Source organism: Photinus pyralis, unplaced genomic scaffold, assembly GCF_008802855.1.
Source record: "Photinus pyralis isolate 1611_PpyrPB1 unplaced genomic scaffold, Ppyr1.3 Ppyr1.4_LG2, whole genome shotgun sequence".
In the NCBI taxonomy this organism is placed as follows: domain Eukaryota; kingdom Metazoa; phylum Arthropoda; class Insecta; order Coleoptera; family Lampyridae; genus Photinus; species Photinus pyralis.
This window is the reverse complement of record NW_022170403.1, coordinates 3094269-3107231: the sequence shown is the minus strand read 5'-3', so window position 1 is coordinate 3107231 and position 12963 is coordinate 3094269. Positions and strand designations below refer to the sequence as shown.

General features: G+C 36.7%; 2 protein-coding genes across 4 annotated transcripts in view; both read left to right on the top strand.

The window, feature by feature from the left end:
* LOC116164280 (protein slit) overlaps positions 1 to 12963 on the top strand; it is a 270589-nt gene that overhangs the window by 101585 nt on the left and 156041 nt on the right. The window lies entirely within an intron of this gene.
* On the top strand, positions 3045 to 3666 carry LOC116164289. The gene is made up of 2 exons (XM_031478440.1): positions 3045 to 3185; positions 3239 to 3666. Exons 1-2 carry the CDS (start codon positions 3126 to 3128, stop codon positions 3593 to 3595), a joined length of 417 nt encoding a protein of 138 aa, XP_031334300.1. The 5' UTR covers positions 3045 to 3125; the 3' UTR covers positions 3596 to 3666.

The following is a 12963-nucleotide window of genomic DNA, read 5'->3' as shown; positions in this document are numbered from 1 at the left end:
ATTCTTAGACATGAAAGAAATAGCTGAAAAGCTTTTGGGCAGAATGCACATGGGCAGGTGTGTAGGTGGTACGTGTGCTATCCACAGCAAATTTTTTTAGTTTGAATTTAAATAATAAGATCCATTGCAATTGCAACCTATACGAATGCTCGTTACTTGTGTGCACGTCATCAGTTATCCACCGGTCTGTGTTACCAGTTTTCCTGTTTTTTACTTTATCAGTCACAAGGGCCAACAGCACTAAGATTTTTCGAGATTTTCAAATGTAATGTTAAACTAATTAAGTTCTCCTTATTTATCATTTAGATACAAGTTCATTACTTGCAAAAACACTACATTTTGTGCAATATAGTCCGATATGTATGTGCAAATATTGTTGCATGATTTAAACTCTGAAGCAACTTTTGTTTATTAAAGATGGATTTTGCAATTTACAGATAGGTATTCAGTCATGCTCGCAGCTTAATTAGCCTACAACATGTCGCAAATCTGCTACATTGAACTAAATAATATATAATACAATTTTTGGTTTATAGCTCGACTTATACACCAAATAAGGGAGACTTCCTTTTAGACTACTTTTGGAAGCATACAGTGTAAACTTGAATGCCTTAGGGAAGAATGTCGTGAGAAGGATTCATGTTGTATCTGGCAAAGATCGACTTCTCCGTATTGATAACTGAGAAGGGAAACCCGGACACCTCCTGCATGTTCCATTCACCAATTCTTTCGTATCAACCGCCGATTAACTTCGAACGCTTTCTCATAATCATTCGAAAGGGGAAGAACCATCTTTCGCATCTTCCATAGACCAGCGCTTAACTTCAAACGCCTTTGTCGTATCAATCGCTGCTTAGCATCCACCGCCTTATAGCCTAGAGAGGGGAAGCGAATAAATTGCTGCCCATCTGTAAATAAAGTACCTACACATGAAATATGTAAAACATCTAGCGAACTACTTACTATAATAGGTACTATTGTGGTATAAGCCGGCCCGTGTGGCTCAGTTCAGTTAAAGCTGGACTGTGGTGCTAAGGCTCCCTGGTTCGAATCCGGGTTCGGGTATGGACATTTGTAAATGTGTAATGAGTTGGGTTGGTAGAGCAGCCTTGTCTGAAATCCCGCCCACTCAAAATTAAAGGCAAATTAACATAAAAATAAATAATTTGAAACACATGTCTAGTTGTACAACATTCTGTAATGTTTATTAAACCGTGGAAAAATAACATAACCTCTCAAGAAATTGAACTCAGGAATGTTAATGTTACGCACACTTTAACCAACTTAATAGTAATCATGCAATTCGGAGTAATATAATATAACCTCACATTTCGACGGAATGAACTGACGAATTTAGGATTGTCCCGCAATTTTTATTGTTGAAAAAACCGGATGAAGGTGCCCTCTAGCCTTGTTAGTAATTTCATGATCGTACGTGGGGAACTTATTAGCGTCACGTAACTCAGGGCCGTTTTAATAAATATGAGTGGTGAAACCAAAGAATTAACTGCTAGGTAGTAACCTAATCGATCATAATAGTGTCTTTGACTATTGTATCTCAGGGGATATTAAAACACACTTCCACAATTTTGTCTTTTAAAGATTCTATAGTTTCGCAAAAAGAAGTCGTTTGGAGCCAAATATCGCGAGCGACCACCTTTAGTAGAAGAATCCTTGGTTCAAATTTGGCGGCGACCGGTCACTGGAGTAAAAAATTAATAGTGCCGGGAAATTGCCCGGAAATTATTATTTGGGGGTTTTCGCGCTCGTTGCGTTCATATCCGCCCTTTAAATTGCTCGGCGATGCTTAGGGAATGCAATACCGGGATATCGGGATACCGCACATAAATGGAGCGGGATCCCGTGGGATTTGCGGGATTGAGGAATTTGTCGACCAACGGGACGTCGGGACGATTCTGTTTACTTTATTAATGAAACGCATAACGAAGAAGTTATTTTCAAAATAATCGTTAAACTTTTTTTCGTTAGAAATTTATTATGATTTTTGTGAAACTTTTTGTGCTTTACAGGTAAGGTTTTTTTGAGTTTTAAGTTAGGCTGAAGATACTTTTCTGTTGAACATTGTGATAATTAGCAATTTATTTAAATACAGAAGTTAACCGCACAAAATTACTTATTTGGCAATTTATTTAAAATTTTGCGGGGTCCCGCAAATACCGGGATCCCGCGGGATTAACATCTAACGATCCCGCAAATACCGGGATTGAGATTTTGCTGCGGGATTGCATTCCCTGGCGATGTTCAAAGTTGCGACGGGAGTGCAGTGGAGTGAAAAATTATTGTTCTGTAATAATACACACAAAAAAACCCCAGTAACGATTTCCGAGCAATTCGGAACGGTTAATTTTTCACCCTACTGCACCCCCGGCATCCTGTAGCGCTCCAACTCCAGTATTGCTGGGCAGTTTTGAGGGTATATCTCTGGACTTGGCGACCACGAAAATCCGCTAGTAACGATTTCCAAACGATTTCTCCAGCTTGTCATATAATGTTTATGACCTCGAATTTTTACACCCCTTACCCAATTTTCAAAAACTGGTTAAACCAATATTGTACTACATTTTTCTTCGTCCCTATTTTTCTGAACTGCCAAAAACGCGTTTCGATGCGAACTGATTACAAACATGTACAACTGTCGACAAAGAGTAGGTAACTAATGTTTTCTCTCGTTTTCGGGCATAATCGTTCTAATCTCCCTTTTTGTGTATTTCTAATTATCGATCACAGGTCAGATACCATGTTGAAATTAGTGTGAACTTTATCAAAACGTTGTTAGCTAGGGAAGGCTAATAAATATGAAACGGTTGCTGATCCCAAGTACAGCAAATGCACCTCTCTAAATTCACATAGATTGCTTGAGTAGGTGCATCATTATTTCATTATGTCTACAATTTGATTAGGGTTGAATAGCTCAAGAGTTTTATTTGCATCCCCCTTAGCCACCTGCAAAACCTCTTATCGTTTCTGTTTCACAAAGAATTTCAGGTCAAAGAACAAAAATTGAGTGTAATGAACCATAACAACTTCCTGTAAAACTCGTTGCTGCACTTCATTAAGATATGGAATCCAATATAAGCCGATGACACGCAGAAATAGATAGTTTAATGTATACGAAGATGTTTAAAACAACCTTTTTGGTCGCAACTCTTGTGGTGGTTTTTCAAGTAAGTACCACTTAAACTACTCGCCAAATTTTACCTAACTCCTTACATTTTAGACATGCAATTCCGAAGAACCCATTATGTGTGATACACTCCCGCCAGCTAGTAACGAAGTTATTATTTCGAAAAGTTTAACGCTCGATAAAGAAGTTATATTTTGTAACTGGAAAAAGCACATGTTGATCGACGTCGACGAGGAACGAATTAATTTTGAAGCTTTAAAAGACTTGATAAGAAATGCGCCAATAGAAGATGAAAAACCGGGACAATCTATCATAATTTTGATTATGAAATACATTTTTTTGGATAAGGTAGCGTATTGTGAACAGCTCAACCTGAGAGGGGATACATTTGTTGATACTGTTGTCATGGTTCAAAAATGTTTACAAGAATCTGAAAGTAACTCTTCTTAGCATCCCTTATTGATGTTTTCCCGATTTTTATAATTATTAGATATGTATAAATAAAGTCTTTTATTACGTCACTCCTTAATTTGTTATTACTGATTGGGCGTATTTTGTCTGATTTTATCGATCAATAGCTTGAATACAATCAAAAAGTGAACTTTATTCTGATTGATGTTTATAATTAAAAATCGAAAATATAATATTCTGGACTCTTGAACATGTATCTCACAATAAAATTAGTGCAAACAATACAATCTTTGACACCTATTGGTTGAAATGTGCGGAAATGTACCTATCGGGTTTGTTTCGTCGACCGACAGTAGCATGTTGTCACCTCTACGTTATCCCAACGTCTTAACATTATTTACAATGCTTTTACCCTGTAAGAATGTAGGAAACCAAATTTTGACAACCCCTTAAAGGCTGGTACTGCAACTTATTTTTCGAGTGGTTGAACGTGTATGTAATGGGGTCATCCCGCCTTCATTTTTTATTTCTGATCCACAAAGTACATTAAAAATAAAAAGACCCGTGTGTCCTCAATTTTTATTTTCGAGTAAAATAAACCCAAAATAAATTATTGAAAAGCTGTGTTTTTAGTCCGAATTTGAAACGCTTCAGACTAAATACGTCACAAACCTACAACCCATCACGTAGAAGTGAGCTGGCAACCTTACGCGAGGGTCTGACGTTTGTAACATTTGACGTTTTGAGAGGGATGTTTAACTGCATCTAGCCACAGCCGTCTATAATTACAAGCCGTGCTGAGAATTATGGCAACACTGCATGGTAGGCCGATTTCCTAATTCAACTTGACAGATTTCAGGTGTATTTTATGTGTTTTGGGTGTAACATTCCTATTTACCTGTTTTAACAAAGCGAGATTGCGACAATTTGTGTTACTCCGTGCGGAATGAACAGAAATTATTATTCAGGTAAGTTGCTAAACGAAATATATCGATTTGTTGTCATAAGTCATAACCTCTAAAGCAGGCTACTCCTTAGTGGGCCCTTTACAAGCACTTGTATTTGTTCAAAGTACCTGTACAAGCTCAAATATGACCTACACACTACGTGGTACGTAAGCACGGTAAGTGTTTATCGTGAAAGAATACAATAATTATTTTATTAGTTGATATTTCAGATATTCTAGCACGGACATGTCAAGTCGATTTTCTGAAGGAACCTTCCGACTTATTCCCAGGAGTACACGGTACGGGAATTTGAAGTCTACGGGGCTCCCCTCTTTAAAAGCTTCGTACATAGACCCACTGGAGTAGCGACTGGCTTAAAATCTGCCATTCCGAATCACACCTGGTCGTTGATAAAACTTCGCTGATGCACAGCGATTTACTGTCCTTTTGCCGAAATTAAGTGCCTAAGCGTGTGCTTCACCTCGACCTCTTTCGACAGAAGTTCACCAATTTCGGAGATCTCGATGGAAAACACGTCATTATGATGCAGTTACCAATTTACAGCGTTCCGAATTTTAACGTCAAATAAAAATGTTATTATCTACTTTTGTAAATAAATAAAATATATGTACAATTGTAAGCTGCTTAAGTATCTTTCTTCTGTATTAAAACCACCAAGGCGAAGCACAGGAGAGAGGAAAAATGCAATTTTTCAAGAGCAACAAGACGCCATTAAAATTATATCGGCCCACCGATTGACTTTCGGACAACGTTGCCAAACTTCTCAGCATGGCTTGTAATTATAGACGGCTATGATCTAGCACGAAAGTGACAAGTGCCTATGACAGATGACGCAAGTTATAAATGCCATTCTCCTACAATATTGCCAAGTCGTTATGTCATCTGAATGGTTCTAGGAGCTGATTGGTCGGGCTTATTACGTCACAGACCCGCCACAATCATATCGTTTTGAATAAACCTTTAAAACCGCACATGTTCATTATTTTTTTGCTAATCAGCCTCTATTTTTAAATAAACTTTTACTGTCCAAAAAAATATTTTATGGTTTCAGGTACACGCTTATTAAATTAGAACTGCGGAATTCAACTATACTGTAAACCCCCATTCAAATTCTGTTTCTGATAATAATAAAAATAACTCGTAAGTTGGGGAGTAGGTGCAGACTTAATTTGGAACATGGTTTGTATGGTCTCTTACAAAGATATCTACATTTGTCGATTTCTTTATAATTGATCTATAAGAATTACTTCAGTATTCAATACAAAATAAATTGCACTGTCCGTATTCTAGTGTTTATGAAAGTATTCAGCAGCACAATTGCGCCGCCTTATTGCATAGGTTCAACTTTTGGCGACTCCGCAATGCAGTGGCTCATAGCTTGCAGGATCTTGTCTTCCAGTTCAACCCCTTCATCTAACTTTAACCTTGCGATTATGTACTTTGGCAAGCGAGTATTATCGACGTTAATTTCCCAATCCTTTAGTCAATATGTCAAGTCTTTGCATTAAACAAGCGTAGAAAATGGAAAAATCTTTATCGTCTTCTGGAAAAGTCTCCATATTCCATATGCACGTAATATGTTCTTCATCCAACTCATTTTCTCGAATACAGTGCGAACAGGAGATTTCTAGTGCTCGTGTAGCCACAAAAGGCTCTGAAAAGGCCTAAATATCTTAATAATTATTGCTACTATATTATACTATAGTAACGGCACCTGAACATAGGTAATAAAAGAGACCAACAGCACCATTTTCATATTTATTGATGCAATACCTGTACTGCTTGTTACGATTAATGTTACACGCATTATATATAAATATATATCCTTATTCTTGTCGATGAACTCTTCTATTTTGAATTTCTTATTTAAATAAAAAAGACCAGTGATTTGGATGAAATAAATTAAAAAAAAAAAATAAATAAATAAATATTGAATTTCATCCAAATCGCTGGTCTTTTTTATTTATATATCATTATACCTACTATCACATTCAGATAGCCACTAGGGTTAGAGGTTGCAATTTGATATAAAAGAGAGATATTTTTTATGGAGTATGAAGGTACCAGGAAGTTGGAATAAATTGTAAGCTACTCAAAGACGTTACAGGAATCGTTCTGCGTATGAATAACAAGGGGAATGAAGGATATATGCTATGCATTTGCGGTTTATATTCATTTTATGGTAAAAGTACCAATTTTCGCATCGCAAGAATAAGAAGGGGTTTTATTTTTCCAATGTTCTGTCTTTATTATGGAAAAAATTGAAAACTAACCGTATTAGTTTTCAAAGTGGTAGAGCGTTGGGCTACAAAGCCGGGAGGTTGGGTGTTCGAACCTGGTCTGAGATGAATTTTTCATTTGTGGCAGAGATGGGAATTTCCTTAGATCAGTTTCGAGCATTCTGTCAGCTCCCCCGAATTAGGTTTTTCCTGCAGTTTCCTAATTCGTAAAGTAAATACCGGAGTATAAGAACAACTTAAGACCTTCTGCAGGGGACCTTTTGGGCCGCTTAACGACAGTTTTGCCCGAAACGCTGGAACAGATCAATTTTAGTTTTTTGAAGCGAATTATCTAAATTCAATAATAACGGCGATCAAACATCGGTGGCGGTCGAGTCGCCTTTGAAAGTTTAAGTTAATTTCGATTTCCCATGTAAACAATAATTCCAAGATGACTCTATAGAGGTCCGTGAAGTTGGCAATGCCCATTTCACCAAACTTAAAATTGTTGTAACCATATTTTTGTGCTAATTTTGTGCTATTTATTGCTGATAAACAAAAATTTTGTGCTTTTGAATTTACCGAGTTATTCGAAAAAACAGATGGGTACGGCCAACTTCACTAAGCGATACCCATGTAATAATTTCGAAAAACTTATACTAATTAATTTTGTGCTAATTTTGTGCTATTTATTGCCGATAAACAAAAATTTTGTGCTTTGGAATTTACCGAGTTATTCGAAAAAACAGATGGGTACGGCCAACTTCACTAAGCCATACCCATGTAACAATTTCGAAAAACTTATACTAATTAATTTTGTGCTATTTATTGCTGATAAACAAAAATTTTGTGCTTTTGAATTTACCGAGTTATTCGAAAAAACAGATGGGTACGGCCAACTTCACTAAGCGATACCCATGTAATAATTTCGAAAAACTTATACTAATTAATTTTGTGCTAATTTTGTGCTATTTATTGCCGATAAACAAAAATTTTGTGCTTTTGTTTACCGAGTTATTCGAAAAAACAGATAGGTACGGCCAACTTTACTTAGCGTTACCCAAGTAATGATTTGGTTATTTATTGGCGATTATTACATAATGTTCTGCTATAATCTTGGTTATCATACTGAGTGAGCAACTATTACTTGTATAATCAAGACAGTACGAACGACTAGCCGCATGCTGCCATAACCAACGATTTGTTTTGGTTTGTGGTACCACATTATTTAGTAGTAGAGTAGTTACATCTTCTTTAAAAAAAGATTTTTGGTTCCAAAAAAGTGGTGATAACGGATACAGATTCTATGCGACGACAAAAAAAAATGCACAAAGAAACTGTAGTAAACGTTCAGGTGACAGCATATCCTAATCGAAAGTGTTTGTTGACAAGCTCATACAGATTAGATCTTTTATATGTGTACTACATCGTCATAGCTGTTTTTTCAACAACTTTACTATTCAACACTACGTCGATGTCATTATTAACGTCACGTCTTTATGTAGCACACATATCGGAAAGGGTTGAAGTTCGGAATTTGGTACAATGCTACAGGCCGTGTGCCGTTGAAGATTTTTCGTAATCCCATTGAAAATTTTTAATAGAGCTGGAAAAACGAGGAAACTATTACGAAATATCATATTCGTATATAAAATATTTATTCATAGGAAATAATTTCTCTTATAGATGATACCACAATTTATTAACTAAATTATAGTTGTGACTGTTCATTGTTGTGAATGTCAATCAATTTAAGATATAGAAAATGTTTCTAAAAGAAAATAATATTTAATTAAAAACTACCTACTTAGTAAATGCCAACAATTAATTCCCATTCAAAGACAAAATTAAAATATCGGGACAAAGGGGATTGAATGATAACTAAAATTACATTAGACTGCATAAATGTGGTTCAAATGAAATATTATCTAATATAATTTTTACTCGAATTTTTATTTTATAACTTTGTACCCAAGTTCTTACATGAACAGTGATTCATTTTAATTTTTAAATTTTAGAACGGAATGCGCTGTGTAGATTTAAACATAATTTATTCTAGAGATTAGAGATTCCTTACACAAGCTCTTTTGTACGATGGTTCAGAAGGGCCACCGCCCAACTTTTTTTCATGAAAATCTTGCACTTCGTGATTTAATCTCGCACTGCATGATTTTATCTCGCACTGCATGATTCTCGTACTGCATGATTTTATCTCGCACTGCATGGATTTATTTCGCACTGCATGAATTTATCTCGCACTGCATGAATTTATCTCGCACTGCATGATTTTTATTTCGTACTGCATGATTTTATCTCGCACTGCATGGATTTATTTCGCACTCTATGATTTTATCTCGCACTGCATGATTATATCTCGCACTGCATGATTTTTATTTCGTACTGCATGATTTTATCGTGCACTGCATGATTCTCGTACTGCATGATTTTATCTCGCACTGCATGGATTTATTTCGCACTGCATGATTTTATCTCGCACTGCATGATTTTATCTCGCACTGCATGATTTCATCTCGCACTGCATGATTTTATTAAATTATTTCCTATGAATAAATATTTTATGTACGAATATGATATTTCGTAATAGTTTCCTCGTTTTTCCAGCTCTATTAAAAATTTTCAATGGGATTACGAAAAATCTTCAACGGCACACGGCCTGCAGCATTGTACCAAATTCCGAACTTCAACCCTTTCCGATATGTGTGCTACATAAAGACGTGACGTTAATAATGACATCGACGTAGTGTTGAATAGTAAAGTTGTTGAAAAAACAGCTATGACGATGTACACATATAAAAGATCTAATCTGTATGAGCTTGTCAACAAACACTTTCGATTAGGATATGCTGTCACCTGAACGTTTACTACAGTTTCTTTGTGCATTTTTTTTCTGTCGTCGCATAGAATCTGTATCCGTTATCACCACTTTTTTGGAACCAAAAATCTTTTTTTGAAGAAGATGTAACTACTCTACTACTAAATAATGTGGTACCACAAACCAAAACAAATCGTTGGTTATGGCAGCATGCGGCTAGTCGTTCGTACTTTCTTGATTATACAAGTAATAGTTGCTCACTCAGTATTGTAACCAAGATTATAGCAGAACATTATGTAATAATCGCCAATAAATAACCAAATCATTACTTGGGTAACGCTAAGTAAAGTTGGCCGTACCTATCTGTTTTTTCGAATAACTCGGTAAACAAAAGCACAAAATTTTTGTTTATCGGCAATAAATAGCACAAAATTAATCAGTATAAGTTTTTCGAAATTATTACATGGGTATCGCTTAGTGAAGTTGGCCGTACCCATCTGTTTTTTCGAATAACTCGGTAAATTCCAAAGCACAAAATTTTTGTTTATCGGCAATAAATAGCACAAAATTAGCACAAAAATATGGTTACAACAATTTTAAGTTTGGTGAAATGGGCATTGCCAACTTCACGGACCACGGACCTATCGGAGGCGATAGCGAACGTTCGGTGTAACAAATATATAAGTTCGGAGGCAGAAACGTACGCTGCATGTACGGACGCGAAGACGAACGTGCAATATACCATAATCATGTATATTTATAAACTGAAACATGATTACCCCTCATAAGGTACTCACGTTGTAGGAAACCAGGGTGAGATGGTGAACCGGGTGAGATGGTGAACAGGGATATTTTCGTAAATACTACCTAGATGGCGGAGACTGTATTAACACTTTCTTTCCGAAGGTTAATTGTGTACTCGGCACGTGTGATATCGGTGTACTGTGCAATATATAAGTAAATCACAAAATATCGTTTTCATACCTCTAAAATATTTTCATGCATGTGGAATTGCGTGCCGTAAAAACTTCAGTTTTAATTTGTGGCACATTATATTGCAATTTACGTTGGTTTTAAAGTGTAAAGACGTTACCTAACCTAAAATATGCGCGGGATTTTGATCTTACCAACCGCAGCAGTGTTCACCATCTCACCCATGCAAAAAGGGAGAGATGGTGAATGTGCTTGCGGGAGAGATGGTGAAAACTAAAACTTAAGGATTTGATTGAAACACTTTTTAATACTTACTGATCATATTTCAGTCAATATGCCAACATTTTACAAACGTAAGAGAACATCTTCTAGAGGTTCGTGGTCAGTGCAGCTGCAAAATGCAGTCAACGCTGTTCATAATGGACAAACTTTGAATCAAGCTGCTCGAACATTTGGCGTTCCATGGTCCACATTGAAGCGAAGGATTCAAAAGGGCGATATGACAAAAAAAACCTATGGGACCAATGTCTGTGTTAGGCGAGACGAATGAAAAGAAAATTGTTAGGCACATAATGAAGATGCAAAAATTTGGATTCTCACCAACAAGAAATGAAGTTCGTTCCATAGCATTCAAACTGGCAGAGCAGTTGAAATTACGGCATACTTTCAACAAAGAAAATGAAATGGCTGGTCTTGATTGGCTTCATTTGTTTATGAGCCGGAACCCGGAACTTAGCATTCGAAAATCAGAAGGCATCTCTTTAGCACGTTCTCGGAACATGAACAAGACAAATGTGTTGAAATATTTTGATTTGTTGCAAGACATTCTGGTAGATAACGGTTTAGTAAATAAGCCCAGTAATATTTACAACATGGATGAATCTGGGCTGCAATTAAATAACAAGCCAGGATATGTCGTAGCAGCAAAAGGCTCAAAGAGTGTTACAAACGTAACATCTGGTGAAAAAGGCGAAACAATATCCGTTATCGCCTGTTGCAATGGTGAAGGCACATTTCTTCCTCCCGCATGTGTCTTTAAAGGCAAAAATGAAAAACCAGAATATAGGGATAACATGCCACCCGGTTCAACTATCTACATGTCAGTCAAATCTGCATATGTTACAACGGATATTTTCTTTTTGTGGCTCAAGGATCATTTTTTGCCCAGAAAACCAGATGGACCTGTCCTATTAATACTTGATGGGCATAGCTCACATTGCTCATCAGTAGAAACACTGGAATTTGCTGAAACGCATGGCATAATACTTTTATGCTTGCCGAGTCACACCACACATTACCTGCAACCCCTCGACAGGGCATTTTTCAAGGCGTTGAAAACGTATTATAGCAATGCTTGCAACTCTTACATGAAGATGAACCCTGGTAGAAAAATATCACGACTTATTTTCGGGAAATTATTGTCTGATGCCTGGGTTTTGGCTGCCACAGCAAATAACGCTATCTCTGGATTTAGAGCAACAGGGATTGTTCCCTTCAATCCACATGCCATTCCGGATTATGCTTACTTAACAACAAGCGAGCCCGGAGAAGCAGGTTTGTTGCAGACATCACCAGAAAGAGATGATATTCCGCTACCAGGCACTTCCAATTCAACGAACGATGCCAGAAACTTTTCAGAATCCCAAAGCTCTTCCAGCATTGTATTGGAAACTGAACCTTCCGCGAATGAAAATGTGACCCCAGAAAAACTTTTGGACGCAATTTCGCCTGTGCCTGTCATCGCTCAAGTTGAAAAAGTGAGGAAGAACTCTAGAAATTTAGCAGAAATTCTCAATTCAGGCAGCAACATTCAGACACTTAAAGACAAAATGCAAAAAAAGAAGGAGAAAGAAGCAAAAAGCTCAATGAAGATACAAAAAGAAAACAAAGACCCTAAAATCACAGGAAAGAAAACGAAAGGCTTGGCAATCAAAGGGAAATCGAAATTACGATCGACTGTTTCATCGAGTGATACGGAATCTGAGTCATCTGTAGAACTACAGCTCAATGATTCTGATGATGATCATAATGAAGACGAAACTTGTTGCGTTGGTTGCGACGAGGAATACAGTAAAACGAAAAAACCCGTTGACTGGATACAGTGTCTCAAATGTGAACGATGGTTTCATGAAGATTGTACTAAATACGGTGACTTGTGTGATACACGCGGAAAGGTTAAGTTGAGAAAGGTTTAAGTCAATTTCTTCGTTCACCATCTCACCCACTCTGAATTCGCCATCTAACCCACCATGTATGGGTGAGATGGTGAAAGGGTAAGAAAAATAAAATATTTTTTACGTCGTTAAATGTCGCTTTGTTGTTCAATTAGAGTTATATTTTTTATTTATATGTCTTTTGTGAATAGTATGTTATTTTAGTTGCACTAAATAAACTATAGTTTGAAAGCTGTCGTCGTTTAAAGTTTTGTTCACCGTCTCACCCTGGGTTACCCTA

Excerpts from the sequence above, each read along its gene's own strand:
- LOC116164289 (XM_031478440.1), top strand. The coding sequence starts at position 3,126 with ATGTATACGAAGATGTTTAAAACAACCTTTTTGGTCGCAACTCTTGTG. Across the intron at positions 3,186-3,238 it reads CTCTTGTGGTGGTTTTTCAA|ACATGCAATTCCGAAGAACC; the intron begins GTAAGTACCACT and ends CTTACATTTTAG.